This window comes from Pseudopodoces humilis, chromosome 10 (assembly GCF_049639895.1).
Source record: "Pseudopodoces humilis isolate 2021_Gansu_Grassland_sample_001 chromosome 10, ASM4963989v1, whole genome shotgun sequence".
Taxonomy (NCBI): domain Eukaryota; kingdom Metazoa; phylum Chordata; class Aves; order Passeriformes; family Paridae; genus Pseudopodoces; species Pseudopodoces humilis.
In genome coordinates, this window is record NC_142209.1 from 204703 (window position 1) to 229393 (window position 24691).

General features: G+C 60.4%; 3 protein-coding genes and 1 long non-coding RNA gene across 4 annotated transcripts; 3 read left to right on the plus strand and 1 right to left on the minus strand.

Annotated features, from left to right (window-relative positions):
- Positions 1 to 4173: 4173 nt before the first annotated feature.
- On the minus strand, positions 4174 to 7097 carry HTATIP2 (HIV-1 Tat interactive protein 2). The gene is made up of 5 exons (XM_005528720.3): positions 6918 to 7097; positions 6259 to 6366; positions 6035 to 6172; positions 5225 to 5286; positions 4174 to 4670 (listed from the first exon to the last, which is right to left on the minus strand). Exons 1-5 carry the CDS (start codon positions 7071 to 7073, stop codon positions 4445 to 4447), a joined length of 690 nt encoding a protein of 229 aa, XP_005528777.2. The 5' UTR covers positions 7074 to 7097; the 3' UTR covers positions 4174 to 4444.
- Positions 7098 to 7657: 560 nt separating this feature from the next.
- Positions 7658 to 9964, plus strand: LOC106628453 (uncharacterized). The gene is made up of 2 exons (XM_014257518.2): positions 7658 to 8576; positions 8830 to 9964. Exons 1-2 carry the CDS (start codon positions 8361 to 8363, stop codon positions 9946 to 9948), a joined length of 1335 nt encoding a protein of 444 aa, XP_014112993.2. The 5' UTR covers positions 7658 to 8360; the 3' UTR covers positions 9949 to 9964.
- Positions 9965 to 10059: 95 nt separating this feature from the next.
- LOC106628455 (uncharacterized) lies at positions 10060 to 11656 on the plus strand. The gene is made up of 3 exons (XR_001331845.2): positions 10060 to 10485; positions 10691 to 10828; positions 10912 to 11656. It is a non-coding gene; the product is annotated as an uncharacterized LOC106628455 (long non-coding RNA).
- A 3247-nt stretch (positions 11657 to 14903) lies between these two features.
- On the plus strand, positions 14904 to 24508 carry LOC102106390 (P-selectin). Its single transcript, XM_014257620.2, has 17 exons — positions 14904 to 14976; positions 15411 to 15501; positions 17660 to 18049; positions 18190 to 18297; positions 18394 to 18576; positions 20473 to 20658; positions 20794 to 20979; positions 21113 to 21298; positions 21429 to 21614; positions 21749 to 21934; positions 22070 to 22255; positions 22384 to 22569; positions 22736 to 22921; positions 23066 to 23185; positions 23567 to 23597; positions 23799 to 23854; positions 23968 to 24508. Exons 1-16 carry the CDS (start codon positions 14974 to 14976, stop codon positions 23851 to 23853), a joined length of 2469 nt encoding a protein of 822 aa, XP_014113095.2. The 5' UTR covers positions 14904 to 14973; the 3' UTR covers position 23854; positions 23968 to 24508.
- The last annotated feature ends 183 nt before the right edge of the window (positions 24509 to 24691 follow it).

Here is a 24691-nt window from a genome sequence, read left to right on the forward strand (position 1 = left end):
CCCTGTCCATCCCTGCCCTGCCCATCCCTGCCCATCCCTGCCCATCCCTGTCCATCCCTGCCCTGCCCATCCCTGCCCATCCCTGCCCTGCCCTGCCCTGCCCTGCCCTGCCCATCCCTGCCCTGCCCTGCCCTGCTCATCCCTGCCCATCCCTGCCCTGCCCATCCCTGCCCATCCCTGCCCTGCCCTGCCCTGCCCTGCCCTGCCCTGCTCATCCCTGCCCATCCCTGCCCTGCCCTGCTCATCCCTGCTCATCCCTGCCCATCCCTGCCCATCCCTGCCCATCCCTGCCCTGCCCTGCCCATCCCTGCCCATCCCTGCCCATCCCTGTCCATCCCTGCCCTGCCCATCCCTGCCCATCCCTGCCCATCCCTGCCCTGCCCTGCCCTGCCCTGCCCTGCCCATCCCTGCCCTGCTGCTCCCTCCAGCCTCACACCAGGACAGGAAAACCTGCGCTCTATGGGCTCAGGACAGCCCATTGAACTGGAAGGGCCAAGCTGATGTTTAGGGGGCTCCAGGAAGCCCACAGCATTTCTTTTAATGATGCATCAGGCTGCAGGTCAGGATTTAGAGGAAGAAATTTTTCAGGTAGAAATGCTTCATTCAAGTGGGATTTTTCCAGTGAAAATTGGGGCTTTCAGAAAAGTAAAAGTGCTTACGAGAAGTCTCGCTGTTGATCTCAAGGCTGTGGCTAAAATACCCACTGCTTCAACAGTGGCGGTGGCTAACAGTGACATTTGTTTCACCTTGGCTCCTGGGTGACTGCAAATGTGCATTTCTGTGCTTTGTTTGGGAGCTGGGAACAGGGACTTTGCTCCCAACCCGACTGTCCACACCCAGGTGCACCAACAACCATCATTTCCCTGGGTAAAACCCGGGGTTACCTGTAGCTCTTGGTCCCCTTTCCCTCGTGCTGTGTCAGAGCTGTGCCCGCCTGGCTCTGGCTCCGGGCTGGATTTTGGGACTGTTGTGGGATTATGCAGCAAGACACTGCATTCAGGCATCCGAGTGCAGTCAGTGCAAGCTGGAATTCTGCTGGAAACTGCCTGCCTGGAGAGCCTGGGCTGGCTTTGTAGCGGTTCGTGGTGGAAACCGAATGAAGCAAAGCTTCAGAGGATGAGCTGCTCGGACAATAACGGCTTGGGCTGATGAGAGCCCCTGCAGGCGAGGCTCAGAGCCGGGGTCTGTGTGCTGCCCTTCCCTCTGCTGCCCCCCGGCCTCCCCCGGGTCCCAGAGCGGGGAAGGGAAGAGCAGCAGCCACAGAGGATGGAGGCGCTTCACTCTGCCAGGCTGTTCTCATTCTGCCCTGTTCCCAGAGGGCTCAGGAGGAGCTTGCAGGTGCCTCAGCTGGGTCAGGGGTAGCACAGGGCTCAGTGGCCCCATTTCCCAGCAGCTGGGGTGCAGCCCCCACTCTCTGAAGGAACACAGCCATGCAAACGGCACCTTGCCAGCAGGGATGTCACCGGGATGTCACCGGGATGTCACTGGGATGTCACCGGGATGTCACCGAGCGCCAGGCCAGCGCCTGCCAGCCCGGGGGCTGCTCTGAAGAGCTCCTCAGGAGCGTGGTGCTGCTTGCAGGAGGCTTTGCCAGCTGTTCCCTGGCTCGGAGGGAAGGGGCTGGCGGTTCCCAGAGCTCAGGGCTGGGGCGGCAGGGCCACGGGACCTCCTGGGAAAGCCCCGCTGCCGAGCCCCTGGGACCGCAGCCCTCCTGTCAGCACGAACCCCCTGCAATCCCAGCAGTGTCAGAATGCCAGGAGAACGTGGGGCCAGGTGCTCTGTGTGCATGCTGTCCAGCAGCCGAGCACCCCTCCCTGCTCTTCCCCCAGCTGCAGGCAGGGCTGTGTGCCCTCGGAACGCAGAGAGCCCCGCCAGGCGTGCCAAGGACACGGCTCCATCCCTGCACACCTGGAGCTTTGCCCAGTGAGACCCTCTGGGTCTGTTCCCTACAGACTTTTGTCTCCTTCACCTCTTTCAGCCCTGGGGGGGCAAATCCCCTCTGCAGTAATTCAGTGACCGAGGGTCTAAAAGCTGGGCTGGGGGTTTAAGGAGTGCTCAGAGCAAATTGGGGAGCTGAGGTCCAAAGTGTGGGAGGAAACTCCGTGTGGGAGGGTGATAAGGAAGCTGTAGTGTGTGCTGGGATTGCATTTTAACACAAATTTATCTGAAACACTGAAAAAACACTGTAACCACTGAGCAGAAACAAGGGTTACACAGAAATAGCTTGTGTTTTCCACAGACCTTTGTCCAGCAAGAAATGTTTGTTTTGTGTGTTTCAAGGCTTTGGAGTGCTAAGAAAATATTTCCAATAAGAAACTACACAGACCTTCCTTGTCTTCCCACGACAGCTTCATTTCTTTAAGAGCCCTTCAGGGAGAGCTTTTTTGGAGATCTGAGTGCACTCTGAGGAGCAGATTGTCTTGTGTACACAATGGCTGTTTCCTCCAGGAGGGCTCCAGGCTTGTGCTGCCCCTTCAAAAGCCGTGTGGAATCTCCCATTGCACCCGATTTATCCTGGACCCTGTTATTTCCAGACTTTATTATCCTTTCTAGCAACGTGCCTTTTATAGAAGGCAGCAGAGCTGCCTTGCAGTTTCCTGGTTCCCACTGGAACTTTTTAAGAACTAGCATCATATTTAACGATGTTGACCTTTTGGTAAAGGGATCGCTGCAATTCTCACCCAGGAGAGTATTTGGCCGTTCATCTGAGTGCTCCTTCTGGCAGGCTTTTAACCACGTCTTCTAAAAACGGGGTTAAAAATATTTCTTTTTCCCCTGCACGCTTTGGGACAGCAATGCAAATGTGTGTCCCCCAAGGAATGGTGGTAGTGTGAGCTCCCTAACAGCAAAGGGCAATGCAAGTAACTCAGTGAGGCTTTCTGTGATGGCTCATTCCTTCCTATAGAGCCTGGTCACATCCTGTCCTTGAGCCTCCCTGGAGAACTTTCTGCTTCTCACATAGTCATAATTCATGTTTATGCCTTTAGGATGCTTTCCTCATGTGTTCTGCGGCTTGCCTTTCACCTGTAAGTTTCCAGAGCTTGAAATATTTTTTTTTATTATTCTCTCATCTCAATTTTCCCTTAAGTTCTTACCACTTCAGGTATTCAATTCCACTCCCTTGTATAAGCACATGCCCTTTTAAAAATCTCTCTTTGAGCGCTGAGTGCAGTGTGCTGTGTAACCCAGTGCTGCAGGTGACCAGCCTTCGTACTCTGGACACGCAGGTGATGCTGACCAGCCTGCTCTCATTTCCCTTTCTGCATTAAAGGTGCTGTTTTGCTCTCACTGGGACAGTCTTATCAGGAGCTGTGGCTCTGTGGCCCCTTGAACCGAGCCCCACAGGTGGCTGAGGAGCTAAGTGCAGGCCTTGCACCATCTCACTGCCTCCACCAACCTGCTGAGGCCAACCCAACGATGGAAAGGCATGTGGAGGAGGAGGAGATGAGATCTAGGCTCTCTCCATCTGCCACATCCAAGTCAGTGACACAGGAGCCGTGGATGAGGTCAGAGAAAATCCTGGAAAGCAGTGTTACCCGGAGCACTGGGACTCTGGCCAGCAGGGAATTTGGGAGTCACGTATGTTCTGCGTCCCATCTGAGGAGCCACCGAGTTCCTCGACCCCGAGCACGAGGCCTGAGAACAGCCAGGGCCGTGCCTGGGACACTGCACTGCTGCTGGTGCCTGCTCCACGCCCACAGAAGGAAGCTGGGCAGGAGCAAGCCCCCTCCAAGGTGTGCACAGGGCTGGCCTCATCTCCTGCACTCCCGGGAACACGGGGCTCAGGCTCATTTGTGCCCCGAAGGAGAGCCCAGAGACACAGGCACTTGCAAGTATTTGCACGGTGTTTTTGTGACTGCAGGCACCAAGTGGCAGCCCAGGTGTGAGCAGAAGGTCCCTAGAGCAGTCCCTCTGCCCCCTGAGCAGGTGAGGACAGCAGTGTCTGCAGGCAGCTGCTGCAGGCAGAGCCTCCAGGGCTCCGCTATCCAAGCAGCACTGGTGCCACCGTGTGCTCTGTGAGGTGCAGCCTCCACACGCTGCCTTGCTCTGCTGTCCTGTGCCTGTCACCTGCCCGTCAGCATTCCCTCAAGTGACACCAGCTGAGCACACGAGGCCTGGGTTCCTGGTGCGTGGGTGACAGAGATTACCTCAGCACAAAGCGGCACAACCGGATCGGTCACAGGGCTTTATTCAAGGCCTGGGTTACATCATCTTTACCCGTGTCACAGATCCAGCAGCAGAGCACATTGTTTATCCTCACCCAGCAGCCAGCACCTGCATTTTGATCCCTTGACAGAATCAGCCACCGTGCAGAGAGGTGGATGTACCTCTGGCTCCACGCTAGCCACGCAAGCACCCCACACCTCTCCCGTGCGTGTGTTCATCCCCAGCCCAGAGAGCATCTGAAGGGTGAACCGAGCTCCTGCCCGCCATCCCTTCTGCTCTATGTGCCCTGCCCTGGCACTGCCTTTCCCAGCTCATGGATGGCCCCGTTCTCCAGCACCTCCACCTTCCCCTGGCCTGGCTGCAGCACGCAGGCCACCATAGCCCTGGCCACCGTGTCCACAGGCACCGAGTGAGCGGTGGGGAACACCCGAGCCACAGCACCCAGGAACTGCTGGACTATCCACTCCACGGGCCGGGACTCCTGGCGCTTGCACAGCAGCACCCTGCAGAGCAAGGGGGTGAGCTGGGTCAGCCTGCAACAGACTGAGGTCTCCAGCTGCACCAGGGCCCCCCGAGCCGACACGGGCTCTGGGGCTCTGCAGGGTCATGGGACGTGACAGAGCTGAGCCCTCAGACACTAAACTCCTTTCCCCACTGTGCTGATGAAAGCAGAATTCCAGTTCTCTTAGGTAGCAGGAGCACAGTACAGCTGAAAGGACACAGGTGAGTTTTCCCTCTGCAGAAGGCCAAGGTCCATCTGGAGATAAGCTCTGACCTATGTGCCCTGACCTGTGCTTCCAGCCCAAGGCTCCTGTCCTTGCATGGCACATGGCTCTGGCACTGGGATGGGCCATAGGAAATGCAGAGCTTGCTCCCTGCAGCACTGGGAAGCAGTCCACTCATCCATGAGCTGCATTTGCAGCCGGTGGCATTCTCCACTTCCCTCCCCAGCCCTGCCCTCATGTATCCTTTCTCTTCCTCCATCTCCCAGTGAAGCATCTCCCTGCTGCCCTGGCAACCCTCCACCCTGTGCCCGCCCTCCTCCACCACTACTCACGCTGGCCGGAGAATGGTACAGCGATCAAAACCAACAGCCTGCACCAGGTTTTCCACTTCTCCCTGTCAGAACAGCCAGGCAGGATGAAAGGAGACAAGGATGACTGCAAGCACCATCCTTGCTGCTGTAACACCCCGTGAACGGGCAGGAAAGAGCTGCAGGATGGCACTAATGCCAGCACAAAGCTGGGACGGGGCAGGCAGGGATCAGCTCCCCGGGCAGGAGCGCGGCCCGTGGTGGACACGGAGCGCAGGTCAGCAGCGCACCCTTGCATCCACCAGGCAAAACTGCAGCAGGATGCTCCGGAGAGCGGCCGGGCTCAGCATCCAGCCTGGGGACAGATCCAGGCGGCACAGGATGCTGGCAGGCAGCTCCGAGTCCAGCAGCTGTTGGGAGCTGCGGCACACAACACACGGAGAAGAAAGCTTTTGCGATGGGTGTGGTGTCCCTGGGGAGCGATCCTTCCATCGCAGGATAGTTCACGTCTCACCTGGACACCGCCCTGGGCCTCCCCACAGAGCTGTGAAGCCACCCCAGCTTAGGGTTGGGGAGCTGTTATTGGGCTAGAAACCCCAGCAGATGTTTCTGGAGCTTGAGGAGGGAGACAGACGCTGCATGCAGGTGTTGTGCTGCTTTATAAGAAGCCAGCTGCACGGCTCTCCAGCCAGCCCCTTCCCTGGTCCCGCAGCAGCACAGGACCCCCAGAGCCATTAGCATCTCAAGACCTCAGCTCCTGCTTCCTTCCCAAGCATCCCAGCACCCTGTGACTCCTGCAGGAACATCAGGAGCCCACCCCAGCCGCCCCCTCACCTTCACACGGAGGTAGAGGAAGCGGCTGTGCGCGTTTGCCCCCCGGGAGGACTGCAGGACAAAGTGCTTGCAGCCCCCTGCCCGCGCCAGCTCTGCTGCCTGCGCCACGTAGTCCCGATCCACACGGACAAAGCCGTCCTGCGGGGGACAGGAGGGTCAGCGGGGCAGGGGAGGGGACGAGCGGGACCCCCGCTCGCCCGGGGGTCAGGGGTGTCCCCACTCACTGCGCCAGCCTTGGCCCTGGTGGTGCCCAGGCAGCAGAAGCCCACGTCGTGTCCCTGGAAGGCGGCGGCGTGCTCGCCCAGCCGCTCGAAATCCACCACTGCCTGCTCCTGCGGGGAGACCGAGGGTCAGTGTCCCCTGTCCCCTGTCCCTGCCACCAGGGCTGGCCTGTCCCCTGTCCCCTGTCCCTGCCACCAGGGCTGGCCTGTCCCCTGTCCCCTGTCCCCTGTCCCTGCCACCAGGGCTGGCCTGTCCCCTGTCCCCTGTCCCCTGTCCCTGCCACCAGGGCTGGCCTGTCCCCTGTCCCCTGTCCCTGCCACCAGGGCTGGCCTGTCCCCTGTCCCTGCCACCAGGGCTGGCCTGTCCCCTGTCCCCCGTACCCCTGTCCCCCGTCCCCTGTCCCCTGTCCCCTGTCTCCTGTCCCCCGTACCCTGTCCCCTGTCCCCTGTCCCCCATACCCTGTCCTGTCCCCCGTCCCCTGTCCCCTGTCCCCTGTCCCCTGTCCCCCGTACCCTGTCCCCTGTCCCGCCCCCCCTACCCTGTCCCCTGTCCCCCGTCCCCTCTCCCCCGTCCCCTGTCCCCTGTCCCCCGTACCCTGTCCCCTGTCCCGTCCCCCGTACCCTGTCCCCTGTCCCCTGTCCCCTGTCCCCTGTCCCCTCACCACGGCCGCCTCGGCCCCTCCGAGGCTCAGCCGGCGCCGCCCGATCAGTGTGACCCTGGCGAAGGCTCCCCGGGCCAGCAGCTCCCGCAGCAGAGCCCGGCCCGTCTCCCCCGAGGCTCCCAGCACGAACCAGCTCCGGCCGCCGCCCGCCGCCATGGCCAGAGCAGCGGGCGGGACCGGGGCGGGACCGGGGCGGGACCGGGACACGGAGAGGGGACAGGGACAGAGGGACGGGGATGGGGACAGGGACAGGGCCGGGGACAGGGACAGGGACAGGGACAGGGACAGGGTCAGGGATAGGGACAGGGACAGGGACAGGGACAGGGACAGGGATAGGGACAGGGACAGGGACAGGGACAGGGACAGGGACAGGGACAGGGACAGGGACAGGGTCAGGGTCAGGGACAGGGATAGGGACAGGGACAGGGCCGGGGACAGGGACAGGGACAGGGACAGGGTCAGGGATAGGGACAGGGACAGGGACAGGGACAGGAGACAGGGACAGGGACAGGGTCAGGGACAGGGACAGGGATAGGGACAGGGATAGGGACAGGGTCAGGGACAGGGACAGGGATAGGGACAGGGATAGGGATAGGGACAGGGACAGGGATAGGGATAGGGATAGGGACAGGGGTAGAGACAGGTTCAGAGACAGGAACAGACACAGGGACAGGGACAGGGACAGGGACAGGGACAGGGACAGGGACAGGGACAGGGACAGGGACAGGGGTAGAGACAGGGTCAGGGACAGGAACAGACACAGACACAGGGACAGGGACAGGTCCAGGGCCGGTCCCGGTTCCGAGGGTTGGGCACTCCGTGCCCGGGGACGCGGGGCAGCTCCCGGGGCCCGGACGGGGCTGTCCGGGGCGGGGGCAGCCCCAGGGACCCCCGCTCAGCGCAGGGAAGGTGCCCCTGGGCCTGTGCCGGCTGTGGACACCCCGAGGATCCCGCTGCCCGCCCCGCTCGGGCGGAGGGGATGTGAGTTGGAGGGATGCTCGGAGGGGTCTGTGACCTGCCCGGAGGCTCCTCTCCAAACCCCGCTGGGTTCAGTGTGTGCTGCCCACCGGGGTGCCCGGCAGCTGTGTCCCCTGGGCAGGAGGCGGGTCACAGCCCTGCAGTGACTCCAGCGTGAAGCAGTCCCTGGTGCCTGAGGAACAAGGAGATGAAGCCCACTCCCTTGGGAACTCCCGCTGAGCAGGTCCTGGGGTGTGCCGGCAAGCACGGAGCCCTGCTCCGGGCACTGCCTGTGCTTTGTGCCTCTGACAGGGACAGCCATCACTGGGGTGCTCCAGGTGCCACCGGGACACAGCTCTGGAGCAGGCGTGCGGCACCCGCGGCTCTGCACGGCCGCTCCCCTGGGCAGCATCCAGGGGCCCCGCGGCACCACGATCCCGTTTGTCCTGATTCCTGGGGAGGGAGGTGCAGAGGCCTGAATGGCTGATGTCGGGATCAGCCGGGTGGTTTTCCAGCCTGGTGTGTCTGTCAAGTGCTCTCCCTGGCCGAGGGCTGAGGATGAATCCCAGGTGCACGTGCCGCTTGCGAGGCAGGACGCGCGTCATGACTGTCCCCGGCTTAATGGCTGGCATCCCGTTCCACCTGCCAGTGTGGAACCTGCCTGCCCACCGGGCTCTGCTCCGCAGCCACAGGCAAAGCCAGGTGGGTGAACGAGGGGGAGCTGGGGCCTACCGGGGCGCGGGGATACTGGGACGAGCGCTTGAGAGCGGCAGGGGAACCGTACAGTGCCACAGAAGTAAAGGCAGCGACGTGTACGGGGCGCCCGTGGTACCTTACAGGGTACGGAGTGCTCTAGGGTTTCACGGTACGCTGGGGATGCCACTGGGGACGGCGGGATCGGGACTCACGGGGACCACGCTCCCACCGCTCATGGTGTTCCTCTCCTCCACGGCAGGGCTCCGGGGTGCCAGCCGGGTGCCGGGGTGCCCGCTCTCCCGCTGGCATGGAGACCTGGTCCCGGCGCAGCGCTGCCTTCGACTGCGCGCCCCAGCCGGCAGCTTGCTGCCCCGACTGGATGGCGGAGCTCCCCGACGCTCTGCCCCTGTCCCGCCTCTCCATCCCCGGCACCCACGACTCCCTCAGCCTGTTCGGCGGCCGGCGCCTGCGGTGCCAGAGCTGGGGCCTGGAGGCTCAGCTGGCGGCCGGCATTCGCTTTCTGGACGTGCGCTGCAAGCTGCGGCGGGGCGAGCTCGGCATCTACCACCTGTGCACGTTCCAGCGGGCCAGCCTGCGGGGCGTGCTGCGCCGCACCCTGCGCTTCCTCCGCGCCCACCCCGGCGAGGCCGTGCTTATGCGCATCAAGGAGGAGCTGCCCGGCCTCCCCCGGGCCCGCTTCGCTGCCCAGCTGCGCCGCTGCCTGCTGGAGGAGGGACAGGGCTGCGTGTGGTGCCGGGAGGAGGTGCCCACGCTGGGCCAGGTGCGAGGGAAGATTGTGGTGCTGGAGGCGCTGGCTCGGGACGTGCTGGGCATCCCCTACGAGCGGCTGAACATCAGCGACGCCTGGAACGTGCTCTCGCTGGAGCGCAAGTGGGCCCGGGTGCGGCGGCACCTGGAGAAGGCGGCCGGAGGAGACCCGGCCACCATGTACCTCACCTTCTGCTCCGGCAATGGGCTCTTCACGTGGCCCGAGGAGGTGGCCCGCTTCGTGAACCCCCGCTGCTGGCAGCACCTGCGGCCCCGCGGGCAGCCCGTGCGCTGGGGAGTGCTCATCATGGACTTCCCTGGCTCCGGCCTTCTCCGCCTCATCGTGGACAGCAACGGCCCGAGGGGCAATGGACGGGGCACAGCGGCCCCCGGCAGCCCCACGGTGCCGGCCCGGGGCCACAGGGACACGGGGGCCACAGGGGACACGGGGGACACAGGGGACAGGCAGCACGGCCCTGCGCGCTGGCCCTCGGCAAGGACGCTGCCCCCGGCCCCGCGCCGCTGCCCCAGGAGCTCGGTGCCTGGAGGACACAAGCGGGTTTCTAGGTCGTGCAGAGCAGCGGGGAGCCTTCGTGTGACAGCGGGGTGACAGCGGGGTGACAGCGGGGTGACAGTGGGGTGACAGTGGGGTGACAGCAGTGTGACAGCAGGGTGACAGCGGTGTGACAGCGGGGTGACAGCGGGGTGACAGTGGGGTGACAGTGGGGTGACAGCAGTGTGACAGCAGGGTGACAGCAGGGTGACAGCAGGGTGACAGCGGTGTGACAGCAGGGTGACAGCAGGGTGACAGCGGGGTGACAGCAGGGTGACAGCGGTGTGACAGCAGGGTGACAGCGGTGTGACAGCAGGGTGACAGCAGGGTGACAGCGGGGTGACAGCAGTGTGACAGCAGGGTGACAGCAGGGTGACAGTGGTGTGACAGTGGTGTGACAGCAGGGTGACAGCAGTGTGACAGTGGTGTGACAGCAGGGTGACAGCGGGGTGACATTGGTGTGACAGCAGGGTGACAGCAGTGTGACAGTGGTGTGACAGCAGGGTGACAGCGGGGTGACATTGGTGTGACCGCCGCAGAGGCAGCAGAGGAGCGGGGCAGCCCGGGGAGCTGCGCCCTGCCCCGAGGAGCCAGGTACGGTGCCGGAGCGGGGCTGGGCCACCCCAGTCTCACAGGGCAGCAGGGATGGGGGGCACAGGACCTCCTGCCTCACCTCCTGTCGGGCCAGTGAGTCCTCCCAAAATGCCTCTCTGCAAAAGAGTCCTTTTCCTTAAGGGCAAATGCAAATAAAAAGAAGCTAGGAAAGCACTGCTTATGTTGCCTTGCCATTTCCCAACAGAAAAGTGCAGAAAAGACCTTTTGCTTTGGCTGCTTGGATGTGAAGGAGCCTGTACCCCTCTGCCCACGGATGAAGCGCAGTTAAATTGTTCTCTGTGACCATCTCGCTCTTAAAGCACAGCTGCAAGAAGTCACAGGAGTAAGAATTAATTTCAAAGGTGACAACAGGTGGTTAGCAACATCCCTCCCCTCATTATTTTAGCTTTTGTTTCTTTCTTGCAGGGGTTTGCAGTCCCAGGAATCAGGACTCTCAGGCAGAGCCAGCTTCAGCAAGGGCCACTCACCCTGTGCATGGAGAGCTGGATGGCCACAGAGGCAGCGATTCAGATGGGGCTGCCCTGTCACTGCATGCACTCCAAGGGATGCTGCATGGGCAGAGCCCAGCACTCTGCAACAGCTGGGGCAGTGCAGACAGGGCAGTTTGCAGATCCACACAAGCAAGGTGGATGAGGCATAAAAAAGACTTTAAAACATGTTCCATGCCCCACCTGAAGATAATAAATCACTAATCTAAATAGACAACACGATAACTCCTTGGAGCAGAAAGGTAACCAAGATCCCAGGGGGGAATCATCAACCAGGAGGGTGCCTGCTGCATCACTGGCAGCAGCCAAGCCAGACAGTGTGCTGAAGCTGGGAGGTGAGAAAGATGAGAGGAACTTTTAGAAGATGAAAGCTCAGCCCTGGCCTGCCAGAAGGTGAAGAACGTCCTCAGAGTTGCTTCTGTATTGGGTGAAACACAGCTGGGCACGGTGCCTGCTGGGGGAGATGCCTCAGGATTTGCTGGCCAGAGGAGAGGATGCCTTTTGCTCTGCAGCCCTGGCTAGAGACACGGCTCTTGGTGCTGAGCCTGTTCACCTGCTGCCCGGGGAGGGGAGCAGGCGATAGTACACAGCGGGGACACAGGTGACAGGCAGAGGAGCCTGGCTCTGTGTTTGCCATGTGAGACAAGGCTGAAATCCCTGCATTAAACCAGACGTGTGACAAAAGCACTGGTGGTGTCCAGGGTCCATTGGCTGCCAGTGCCTCCCGTGCCTGGGCTGCCCCCACGCCAGGCCAGTGTGGCTGGTACCGCGGTCCTGCCAGAGGATGGGCTCGGGGCCAGGTGGGTCAGTGGCTCTTCTCAGCATTCCAGGGATGCCCAGTGCCATGGAGAGCCAGGCAGGGCACAGGCACAGCAGTTCCTAGGAGCTGTAGGCTGGCTGGTTTGGCTGTCACTTAGGGCTGCCCCTGGACACGTCCCTGCAGCTGCCCCCCAGCACCCCGTACCCACCCTGTGCCTCGCTGGCAGGGCAGAGGTGCCGCCCGGGATTCCCCGGGTGGAACTCGTTTACGCCCTATCACCCAAGCAGTGAGCTAATGTCAGTGTTCTCTGTACCCCAGGCATCCTGTTTGGCAAAGCCTCCTCTGTGCCGTGCTCGTGTGGCTGCTGCCAGGCGCCCGGAGCCGGCGGGCGGCACGGGCAGGGGGGCCCGGGGGGCGGTGATCCCCAGTGATTCCTGCTCCATCACCAGCTTCGCAGTGAAAGGCAGGAGGCAGAGAGCTGTCCTACAGCTGAGGGCAAAGAGACATCTCCGAGAGGGTCTGGATAGGGTGGGCAGCAGTGATTTGCCCAAAGCTACCCCTCTATTCCACAGCCAGGGCTGTCCCAATGCCTCGAGGTCCCTCTGGGTGGGGGGTACAGGGTACCTGCCCCTGGATTTCTGGTCCTGGCTAATCCTTGCGACTATCTCGGTCCCTCCAAGCCTCTTAATGCATCTCCCGGTGTCCGAACGCTTTCAAATCGTGAGAAAGATTTTATCAGGTGCCGCCTGAGGCGGGGCAGGAGCTGGTAAGAGGGTGGAGGCAGACTTGCCCAAGGGCATCCTGCAGCTCAGGGACACCCTTCGGCTCAAGCGCTGTCTGGGGACCTGTGGTGGAAGGGAATCTCCTGCCCGCGCTCAGGAGACGCCTCTCAAGGCTCAGGGAGAGCCGCCCGAGTCCCCAGGGCGGAATGCAGGGATGGCAGCAGCGGAGCTGAACGCAGGCGTGTGTGTCCCCACAGCCCTGTCGGGCCGGATCGGGTGCTCCCCCCGGGCTGCTGAGCCCCCAGGAAGGTGCCCCCGTATCGCCGGGAGCAGCCGGGCCGGGCAGGGGTGACTCGGTTCCTGTGCGGTTTGCGGGGACATTGCACAAGGAGGGGAACGGGCAGTGCCAGCCCGGGCCCGGAGCCTCTGCCCTGCCCCGGAGGCACAGCCTGTGCTCGGCTCTGCGGCACCCACAGCACCGCCCCGGCTCTTTGCTCAGCACGGGCACGGCGAGGGACGAGCTCTCCATTGCCTGAGCCCAGAGGGACGGTGCGGAGGTGGCACGGGAAAGTGTCCCCGTACCTGGCTGGCAGCTCGCCTTGTGCCCTCGGAGGGATGGCTGTGCCATCCGGACAGCTGGGAAATCCCGACACGGCTCACGCAGGCTCAGGCCCTTCCTTGGCCGGCAGAGCAGCAGGAATCCAGCAGGAGCACCTGCCCTGCAGGATTCCCTGGAATCCCTTCCAGGGAAGGCAGCCTTGGAAAGAACCTGAGATGTGAGGGGGTTCCTAGTGATTAACCAGCTCCCAGCAGAGCTGGCTCGGCTTTTCTCTCCCTCCTGCCGTGTGCACCTTTTCCCTCTACCTGCGAAGCAAGGCTCAGTATCCATCCTGCCGTGTAGGAGCCCCTCTCTGAGCCCAGGCACGGGCACCACACAGAGCTCCAACTCCGTCACGTACTGTCTTTGCAGCAGCAACAGCCTCTGCATCTCAGACACCTTGATTCCGTTTTAAAGCAGTGCCAACAACTATTTGTAGTTACAAAAACAAAGGCGGGAGTATTATTTTTTTTCTACTGCTCTGCCCTACCATGTTGGGTTGCAGCAGAAGTGAAACTGGCAGGGGCACAGCCTGCCCTGGCCCGGGGCCGTGTACCCACGAACATCCCTCTGAGTCCCAGCGGTGTGTCACTGTGCAGAGGCGACCCTGAGCACCTGGAGCTGCTCTCCTTCCCAGCAGCTGCCCCTCAGCCTCTCTGCCTGCCTGGCTGCTCCCTCCTTCCCAAACCGCCCACTCGCAGCAGACAGTGCTGAGAGCAAGTGCTGCTCAATTACTGCATACACACACTCAGCAATTCCACAGAAAGAGACAACTGCATTAAATCATTTTTCAAGGAAGATATCCAGAGACAGGAAACAAAGTTCATTTATATTGGCCAGTGATAAAGTAATTGTAATGGGTTATGGCTCTTGCAGAATGGGTTCCTCCTTTTGTCTAGAATGAGTCCTGGTGGAGCAGCATCAAATTCTTTGGAACTGGAAAATTCATGTGACCTGCATGGCTCTTGTTTGGCTTTAGCTGGAAGTGAGCAGAGTAATTGCTGCAGAAAACCTGGCCAAGGCAATTCTACTTACGAGAAGGACGGGGTAAGAAAAGATTTATAATGATTATAATGATCCAAGGGGAGGTGGACACAATTAGACATGTTCCTGAAACACTGGTGGAAGCTCCTAAAGGATGTTAATAAGTCAGGGGGAAGTTCCTCTGGCATATTCCTGGACCTTTCTCATAAAGACTTAAAGCTAAAGACAGAAAAATACGTTGTGTAAGTAATTTTGTAACAAATAACAAATATAACAAATTGTTGTTTGTTTATAAATGGTATTGAAGATTCACAGCCAGGGGAAAACGCCTGCATGCAAGGAGAGCATCTGGCACTGGAGCTGGGAGGTTGTGAGCCACGCTCCCACTCAGCCCATGAGGGACCTCAGCACAGCTCAGCCTCCTCTGTCCTCTGCCAGCGTGGCACTGCCACACGGACACGGTGGCTCAGAGAGGTCTCGGTGCTCTGGGAGTCCTGGGCTGAGGCTGAGCACTTTTCAGGGGCCCCTCCTCCTCCTCCTGGGGTGCTCGGGCAAGCCTGGCTCATTGTGGCTCGTCTCCTGTGGCTGTCATGTCCCCGTGGCAGTGGGGCTGCAGCCAAGTCCCATGCCATGGGGCTGCTGCCAAGCCAGGTCCCGTGAGGACCGTGGCCAGCGCTGACCCCACTGTTCCCCAGCAGCCCCGGGCTCAGAGAGGGGTTTCTTGGGGCTGGAGAGCCCTGTGGCAGGGGAGGCAGGGGTGTGGGGCAGGATGTGGGCTGGAAGCAGGGCTGGGGTGGGAGGGGAAGAGGCCAGGGGCAGGCAGGGATGTGCTGCACGCTCGGAGGAAGCGTGAGCAGCACTGCCCAGCGAGGGACAGCTGCCGCTGGCTGGGCACGCTGTGATCACAGCTCTGGCATGGTAAATCCTGCTCCTTTCCTGGGGGTGACTGAGGGCCTGCCTGGACAAGGGGATCAGGGGAGGGCAGGGCTGTGGGCAGGCGCTGACAGGAACCACAGCTGGGGGCTGTGGGACACACAGGCTGCCCCAGGGACAGCCTGCCCGAGTGACCCCAAGCTCAGGGGCACTGCCGGGCACACCGGGCACTGCCAGGCAGAGGCAGATGCCAGCCTGGCTGGGCAGGAAGGGGCTCAGGGGGGGCACAGGACTCAGGGGCTCCCCAGGAGTGAAGTGCCCTTGGTGCAGCACATTGGTAGCTGGCTGGGAGCACCGCGTGTGCCTGCGTGCCAGTGCCACGGGGCACTGCCCTTGTGTGAGCCAGCACTGCCTGGCAGAGGTGGGGTGCACGTGTGAAACCCTTGGGATGTGCACGCTCACGTCTCCCTCCGTGCCAGGGCACTGCTGTGGGACGGCGACCGGCGGGGAGGACGCGGACTCTCCTGGGCTCTCCTGGCACCTGCCTGGCCATCGCTGCCCTCGCATGGGGTAAGCCACCCCCACCCGCTCAGTGACCCCGCTGCCAAGGGCTCTGCAGCTCTGGGAAACTGGAGAAATGTAGCATTGTTATTTTGGGGGTTCATCAGTCACAGCCCCAGGGCTGGATCCCCCTGGGCTGGGAGGGAGCCGCTCCTGCTTGTGGCAGCTGCCTCGGGGCACACTGTGCTCCCCTGGGGCGGCCAGGGCTGAGCTCCCTGCAGGATGTTTGGTTCCCCAGATGCAGTGTGGCAGCTGCTGCAGTCCTGTGAACCGGGGAAAGGCAGGGGCAGCTCTACCCACTGCCTACACCCACGCTCGTGCTGGGGAGTTGGAAATGGATGGAGCCCCAGGGCCCAGGGGTGTGAGGGTTCACAGCACAGCTGGGGCAGCACCACACACAGCTAGAGCGCCTCATTGACATTGGCAGTATAGAAACTCATCTGCTTTTGCTGTCTGGAGGATATTTCCTTCACAGGCTGGCATTGCACAGAGCAAAACCTACTGGTGCTCTGTCCCTGGGAATCCTCTGTGAGCTGAATTATTATCCTAAGAACCTTAGTGAGTGAGCTAAGGAACAGAAACGAGGCAAGTGCAGAAGTGTCAGGAGGAGGCTGAGATTTGGCTCTGAGAGAAAACAAAAAGGCAAAGGCACCTCAGCTGCAGAGGGAAGAGGTATCAGGGCTGCCACGGGAGCCAAGGGGTCAAAACACAGGAAAATATGGCCCATTTGGGGGCTCAGCACCAGCTGGGGCAGGGACAGGCAGCACAAGACAGGGGAGATGAGCTGTGCCACAGGGAGGGTGTAACTGGTGGAGCTGAAGGAAGGAGGTAGGAGGAGAGCATGTGGAGGATATAGACATGGAGCAGATGTCAAATTTGGGGATGGGCTGTGTGAGGGTAGCAGGCAGCTGCCTTGAGCTGTGCTGGGGAGCAGCAGGGGCCAGGAGGAGGGTGGTGGGAGCTGAGGATGGGGCAGGCTCCCAGAGGGTGCCCTGAGTTCCTGTCCTGCAGCCCCGAATTCCCAAAAGGTAAAGAGAGAACTACATTTTCCTCAGCTTCAGTTCTGTTGAACAAAGAGAATAGTTTGCTCTTTCACAAGAAAAACCAGATAAATTATGGGAAATTACTTACAAAAAACGTGTAACAATGGACCAAAGTACAGCCCTAATTAGACTTTAGAAGATGTGTATTTGCATCTAATCTGCAATGCCCAGATCCTTGCCTAACTGCAGTGTGAGAATGCTCTCCGAGAGGAAGCCAGGCTGGTTGTTTGGAGCAGCCTTTGATCCCCATCTCGCTTTCTGCACTGATGGAGATATGATATCCCCACATCACTTTCTGCAGTTGTGGAGATAGCTGCTCCTGGGGAGAATGGAGGAAGCTTCTTTCTGTGGCTAAAAGCCTTTGATTGCATAAAGTTGTGGTGTGAAATGCTGTAAATAAGAGCAGGGTTTCAGCAAAGTGCCCTTCACTTCTGGGTGTGGGTTCCAGTTACTTTCTGGCTTTTCCCTGCCTGGTGGGCATGGCCATGATGTGAGCTTGTTTTTGAAAGACCTTGTTTTGCAACACCGAGTTTTACAAGACTCTAGACCATCTCTGTCTCAGATGAGCAGGTTGGGGTCCAAGTGCTTTTGGGGGGTGAGGGCACACTGGCTGCTCTGTCTTGCTCCAATCTGGCTCTCATGTAGCAGGGTAAAGCAGGAAAACTGAAGTGTGTGCTTCTGCACCGCAGGAAGGAACTGTGCTTACAGAACCATCTTGAAGTGGGGCTTTCCCCTTTGGGAAGTTTTTGTGGGGAACGGGGCTGAACTTTCAATCCTCGTGCTGGAGGAGGGGTTGGCATCACTGCTTGGGGCTCTTCTGCCTCCTGTGCTCTGCCTGCCCCATCTCAGCCTTCACCCTGTCACCTCCACCTTCCTCATGCCTGTGCCATCCCCTCTGTCCTCAGCTCCTTCTGCCATGCCTGATCCAGCCAGATCTTTGTGTACCCACAGGGTCCCATTCTCACCCACACTCGTCCCTTCATCCAATCCCTTCACCCAGCCCGTCACCGGCCTCTCTTGGCCGAGGTGTCAGGCTTAGCCCACCCTCATGTCCCAAGGGATCCCATCCCTGACCCAGCTCCCACCCTTTGTGCATCAATCCCAGAGCTCGTCCCCCCTCACAGGCACGGTGCTGTGGGTGGAGGTGGGTGCCTGGACGTACCACTACAGCGACCAAGGGGACTACACGTGGGAGCAGGCCAGGAATTACTGCCAGACCTTCTTTACCGACCTGGTGGCGATCCAGAACCAGCAGGAGATCGAGTACCTCAACAGGAGCCTGCCCTACCACAAGCACTACTACTGGATCGGCATCCGCAAGCTGGGCGGCACCTGGACCTGGGTGGGCACCAGGAAGGCGCTGAGCAAGGAGGCCGAGAACTGGGCCCTGGGGGAGCCCAACAACCGCCGCTCCAACCAGGACTGCGTGGAGATCTACATCCAGCGGCCGCAGCAGGCCGGCAAGTGGAACGACGAGCCCTGCAGCCGCAAGAAAAAGGCGCTGTGCTACCGGGGTGAGCAGGGGACCGCGGTGCAGAGCTGGGCAGGGTGGGCTGGGCACCTCGGCAGGGTGGGCTGGGCACCTCGGCAGGGTGGGCTGGGCACCTCGGCAGGGTGGCCAGCAGCTGCTGATGGTCCTGCCCTGCGTGTGCAGCCTCCTGCCAGCCCTCGCTGTGCAGCCAGCGCAGCGAGTGCGTGGAGACCATCGGGAGCTACCGCTGCCAGTGCCACCCCGGCTTCCAGGGCCCCGAGTGCACGGATGGTGAGACACCCATCCCCACCCCTCCCTTTGTCCCTTTGGGGTGACAAAGCAGGGTTCTGCCGCTCCAAACGGGCCGTGGCACCGTGTCTCTCCCAGCTGTGCAGTGTGCCAAGCTGGAGCCCGAGGGAGTGACCGTGAGCTGCAGCCATCCCTACGGAGACTTCAGCTACAACTCCAGCTGCCAGTTTGGGTGCCCCGAGGGGTTTGAGCGGCGAGGGGCGGCCGTGCTGCGGTGCCTGCCTTCCCAGGAGTGGTCAGCAGACATCCCCACCTGCACAGGTAGGGCCTGGCGGGGGCTGACAGGGACCCTGCAGCTGGGATGCAGCATTGATGCTTTGGGGGGACCAGCCCCGTGTGCCCAATGCTGTTCGGGCAAGTGTTGCTGTGCCCTTACCTGTTGAGGAAGCATCTCCCGGTGCTGCATGAGAAGTGGGATTCCCTGGGGAGCTGCAATGGGCAGAGCAGCTGTGAGCTGAGGCCCTGTTCTGCCTGGCTGTCCCAGTGGCCACGAGTCCCACTCAGATAGCAGCACCCTGTGTGCACCAGGCACGGGGTCAGGATGGTGTCCTGGCTCCTCTGTCAACCCTGTGGCACCGTCTCTCTGCCCTAGCCCACCCTGATCTGCCTTGGGAAGGCATTTGGCATCTTGGGAAAGAGAAAGGGGGCTGCTGTCCCACAGCCAGGGGAAGGGTGTATCCTGGCAGGGGTGGGACACATTCAACAGGCATAAGGACTCAAGAAATGACGTTAGAAATAAGCTGGGAGGGACAGAGTGTGGCAGGAAACCACACAGGAGAGAAAGCTGTGGTATGTTATGCTGCAGGGGCAGAGAAAGTCTTCCTTCAGTGGCTTGAGGGTTTGCAGCCAGGCACCAGGCATCCCAGAGAACTGCCAGGCTTTTTGGGGGTGCAAGAGCCTCACTCCACCTTTCCTGTACTGCTCTGTGGTACACCTGCAGCCTTGCACAAGGACGGGGTGGGTGGGGGACTGCAGCAGACATGGGACACAGATGGGGACCCTCTGTAGTGAGAAGGAATGGGGGTGGGCAGCATCTTTGTATAAATATTCTTTTTAAAAGAAGCCTGCCTTGAGTTAGTGCTGCTGCTGCTGCCTGTGCAGGGCGGGTCTGTGGTCCAACCCAGGACCTAAGGTAGCTGAGAGCAGCAAAACTGTCTGCAGTTAAGGGGAACAGGGATGGAGACTGCTCTGTAACCAGTATCCCCAGCAGGGGCAAGGGCAGGAGCTGGCTCCCAGTTTTGTGAAAATCCCCACAAGCAAGCTGGGCTGAGCCTGTGTGCTCCAGGCTTTTTAAGCTCCCAGGGGCTTGCTTTCCCAGCTTGTTGTTTTTTTTCTGCTGGCTGTAATATGATTGATTTTTGTTTTATTACAAACAGTCAGATGAGTCAGTTGGTTGCCTGTGCTGATAACAAAATGGTGTTAGCAAGCATTGCCAGCTGGGCTTACTCCAGAAACAAGAGCAAGGCTGCAAGCAAGGCTGATGGTGCTGCAAGGACAGAGGGACAAGGCTGCCTGCCCCAAAGGGGCTGGGTCAGCTGCTCCCACCTGCACAGCATGCTCACCAACAGGCACCTCTGGGGACTCTGGGCAACCAGAACTGCCTGGAAAATAGCCAGGAAAGGAAAAGTCCACCCAGGAAAGAGCTTGGTGTCAGTCTGAAAGCAGAAGATGCAGCGAATGCAGTCTGTCTCTGCTGGGCTGGGTGGTGTTAATGCCCTGCTGACCTTTGGTGGCAGCAGAGCCACTCACCCCAGAAAACCTTGGGTATTGCCCTGGCATGCAGCAAAACACACTCTGGGCACAACCAGAGTTGTTTAGCCACTGCCGTGGGTTACACACCCAAAGCCATCCTCCTGCCGCTGTGACAAGGACAGAGGCTGGTCTCTGCTCCAGGAAAGGGAGGGAGGTGAATGGGACTGTAGCAGCTGTGGTCCTTCCTCCCAGGGGCTTTGGCCCAGGGTACTGAAAGGGATAAACAGGGCTCTGGCAGAGCAGCAACTTTGTCCCCCCAACAAAATCACTTGTAGGGCAGAAAAATCATTGCAGCAACTACAGATTTGAAGAGGTGAGTCTGGGTAAGATTTGATTTGGATTCAGCCTGAATCATGAGATTTAATCTCATCTATCCTATCTCTGAGATCTGCTCTCCCATTGCAGCCATCACCTGCCCAGTGCTGAGAGCTCCAGAGCAGGGAGAGCTGAACTGCTCCCACCTCCATGGGAACTTCACCTTTGGCTCCACATGTGCCTTCTCCTGCCAGACAGGGTTTGTGCTGAGGGGGCCAGAGAGCCGTGAGTGCACAGCCACGGGGACCTGGACTGGGGATGAAACAAGATGTGAAGGTAGAGCTGCTGCTAGAGGTGTCACAGCCCTCTGGCTCACCCTGGAATATTCTCCAGTGTTTTTGTCCTTTCATTCCAACAGTCTAGCCTTGTAGTCCCCAGACTCCTGCTCAAAGTGTTTCTCTGTCCCTGCAGCCATCACCTGCCCAGTGCTGAGAGCTCCAGAGCAGGGAGAGCTGAACTGCTCCCACCTCCATGGCAACTTCACCTTTGGCTCCACGTGTGCCTTCTCCTGCCAGACAGGGTTTGTGCTGATGGGGCCAGAGAGCCGTGAGTGCACAGCCACGGGGACCTGGACTGGGGATGAAACAAGATGTGAAGGTAGAGCTGCTGCCACAGCTCAGGGTGTCACTGCCTGTGGGGTGACTCTAGGGTTTCCCCAGTCTCTCAGACACCTAACACTTTAGCCATGTAGTTCCCTGGCTCCCCCTTGAATGTTTCTCTGTCCCTGCAGCCATTACCTGTCCAGTGCTCAGTGCTCCAGTCCAGGGAGAGCTGAACTGCTCCCACCTCCATGGCAACTTCACCTTTGGCTCCACATGTGCCTTCTCCTGCCAGGCAGGGTTTGTGCTGATGGGGCCAGAGAGCCGTGAGTGCACAGCCACGGGGACCTGGACTGGGGATGAAACAAGATGTGAAGGTAGAGCTGCTGCTCAAGGTGCCACAGGCCTTGGGCAGACCCTGGGATGTTTTCTTTTTATTCCTCTCATTACAAGAGTTCAGCCTCAGTCCCCAAGCTCCTGCCTGAAGTGTGCTTCTTCACTCCGCAGCCATCACCTGCCCAGTGCTCAGAGCTCCAGTCCAGGGAGAGCTGAACTGCTCCCACCTCCATGGGAACTTCACCTTTGGCTCCACATGTGCCTTCTCCTGCCAGACAGGGTTTGTGCTGATGGGGCCAGAGAGCCGTGAGTGCACAGCCACGGGGACCTGGACTGGGGACACCCCTCGCTGTGAAGGTAGAGCTGCTGCTGGAGTGATGGCCATCACTAGCTTTGGGGTGACACTGTGCTGTTCCCCAGCCCCTTGGTCCCAGAATTTTAGTCTCCCAGTTCCCAAGCTGCTGTTTGATGTGTGCCTCTTCACTCTGCAGCCACTGCCTGCCCAGTGCTGAGAGCTCCAGAGCAGGGAGAGCTGAACTGCTCCCACCTCCATGGCAACTTCACCTTTGGCTCCACATGTGCCTTCTCCTGCCAGACAGGGTTTGTGCTGAGGGGGCCAGAGAGCCGTGAGTGCACAGCCACGGGGACCTGGACTGGGGTTGAAACAAGATGTGAAGGTAGAGCTGCTGCTAGAGGTGTCACAGCCCTCTGGCTCACCCTGGAATATTCTCCAGTGTTTTTGTCCTTTCATTCCAACAGTTTAGCCTTGTAGTCCCCAGACTCCTGCTCAAAGTGTTTCTCTGTCCCTGCAGCCATCACCTGCCCAGTGCTGAGAGCTCCAGAGCAGGGAGAGCTGAACTGCTCCCACCTCCATGGGGACTTCACCTTTGGCTCCACATGTGCCTTCTCCTGCCAGGCAGGGTTTGTGCTGATGGGGCCAGAGAGCCGTGAGTGCACAGCCACAGGGACCTGGACTGGGGATGAAACAAGATGTGAAGGTAGAGCTGCTGCCACAGCTCAGGGTGTCACTGCCTGTGGGGTGACACTGTGACGTGTCCCAGCCCCTAGGTCCCAGCAGTGCAGTCTCCCTGGCTCCTTTCTGAGCTCTGCCTCTTTACCCTTGCAGCCACCAAATGCGCAGCACTGAGCACTCCAAAGATGGGCCAGGCTGCCTGCTCCCACCTCCATGGGAACTTCACCTTTGGCTCCACATGTGCCTTCTCCTGCCAGGCAGGGTTTGTGCTGATGGGGCCAGAGAGCCGTGAGTGCACAGCCACGGGGACCTGGACCGGGGACACCCCGCATTGCAAAGGTAAATCCTGTGGTCTCACACACGTCTGGGAGGGCTCTGCTGCAGCAGAGTGCTCTCCCCGGCACCCTGGGCTGTCAGTTTATCCCCTGGCTTGCCAGCCCACATGTCCCCATCCCACTGCCTTCAGTCCTGTCCTCTTGATGCTCCTGCTGTGCTTTATCTCCAGCCATCAGCTGCCCAGTGCTGGCTCCCCCCAGCAGAGGCCAGCTGAGCTGCTCTCACCTGCACGGGAACTTCAGCTACAACTCCACGTGCAGCTTTTCCTGCCAGGAGGGGTTTGTTCGGATGGGAGCAGAGATGCTCCGGTGTGAGGCCACGGGGAACTGGACCAGGGATCCCCCTGTCTGTGCAGGTACAGCGGGACCCCCCAGCTCCTCTGGCACTGCCGAGGTTCCAGCTTTCCTCCAAGCACATCTTGAATGTGGTGGAGAGGGAGTCCCCAGGGCTGTGAAGCCCTGAGAACATCCTAACGGGTGGCTCTGTGGCTTTGTTTCAGAGGATGGTGCCGTCCTAAAGCAGGTCCTGGCTTACAGCAGCGGCTCAGCGCTGGCAGTAGCTGGTGTTGTGCTCTCTGGGGGGCTCATTGCCCTCCTTGCCAGGAAGCTCAGTGACAGAGGTACAGAAATGCCCCCTGCAGCCCACCCTAGCTTTGGCCAGGGGCTCTCGGGCAAGGTGGTCACAGTCCCAGGGGAGGCTGGGGAGATCAGGAGAGTTTAACAGTGTGACTGCCTCCATTCACATGTTTTATCTGCTGAGTTGCTTGGGTTCTGGGCAGTTTGTCCAGCTCAGTGTCAGCAGCCAGGTTTGGAGGGTAGAGCCAGATAATCACTCTGAGGAAGGCAGCAAACGCTTGTTAAAGCAGCCCCACCCCATGCTTGCTAAACTCTGCTCAATTTCAGATGCTGCTGCTGCAGCTTCTCATGACCTTCACTAAACAGAGCTGGTTATTTCTTTTCTGTGTGCTTTATCCCCATGGACATTTCAACACTGTTACCAGAGGAGAAGAAGAAGCTCCTGAAACCCACCAGGTGAGAGCCGTGCTCTGCAGGAGGGTGGCTCTGCCCTGTGACTGTCACAGCCCTGTGTTCATCCTGCTGACACCCAGACCTGCCTGCGTGGGGCTGTTTTTATACGGGAGAATGCATCATTCAGCACTGGCGGGGTGCTAACCCCTGCCCTTCACACACTCCTGCACTCCCCAAGGTGACACCCTTGTGCTTGCCTTCCAGCGACCTGGGAGCGCCGGGCACCTTCACCAACGCAGCATATGATGCCAACCTGTGAGGTGAGGGCAGGTGGGACCCTCGCAGCTCAAAATTCAGCCGGGGTGCTCCTGCGCGGGGCCAGCCCTCGGGACGGATGTGGGTAACACCGGCTCCATCTCTGCTGTGCTGCCAGGCTGCCCGAGTGAGAGCCACCGTGTGTCCCAGGGCTGCAGGAGCTGGAGCACAGAGGGGCTCCATGCCCGTGCTGGTAGCCTGGCCCTGGGCAGTGCCACCACGCTGTGTGCAGCATTCCCTGGGCAGGGGAGCTGGGCAGTGTCACCACGCTGTGTGCAGCATTCCCTGGGCAGGGGAGCTGGGCAGTGTCACCACGCTGTGTGCAGCATTCCCTGGGCAGGGGAGCTGGGCAGTGTCACCACGCTGTGTGCAGCATTCCCTGGGCAGGGGAGCTGGGCAGTGTCACCACGCTGTGTGCAGCATTCCCTGGGCAGGGGAGCTGGGCAGTGTCACCACGCTGTGTGCAGCATTCCCTGGGCAGGGGAGCTGCCTCCAGTGCGGGCAGTGGAGACCCAGCGGGGCCAGGAGCAGCGTGCCGGGGCAGCCTGCAGCCAGCACTGGGCACGCTCCCCCCGGGGATCCGCACACTCCCCGAGCTCCACTCGTGCTCCCCCCGGTGAGCTTGTGTCAGCGGGGTCTGAATAAACACCTTTGTCTAAGTAACGCCTGCTGTGTGCCTGGGCCGGGCTGGGGGAAGGCTTCATTAAATAACCGACAGAAGCAGGGAAATGATTCTTCCCCTGGACTGGCCCGGCTGAGGCCACTTCTCCGCTGCTGTGTCCGGTCCGGGGCCCTCGGCTCAGGAAGGGCGCTGGGGTGCTGGACAATGTCCAGAGAAGGCC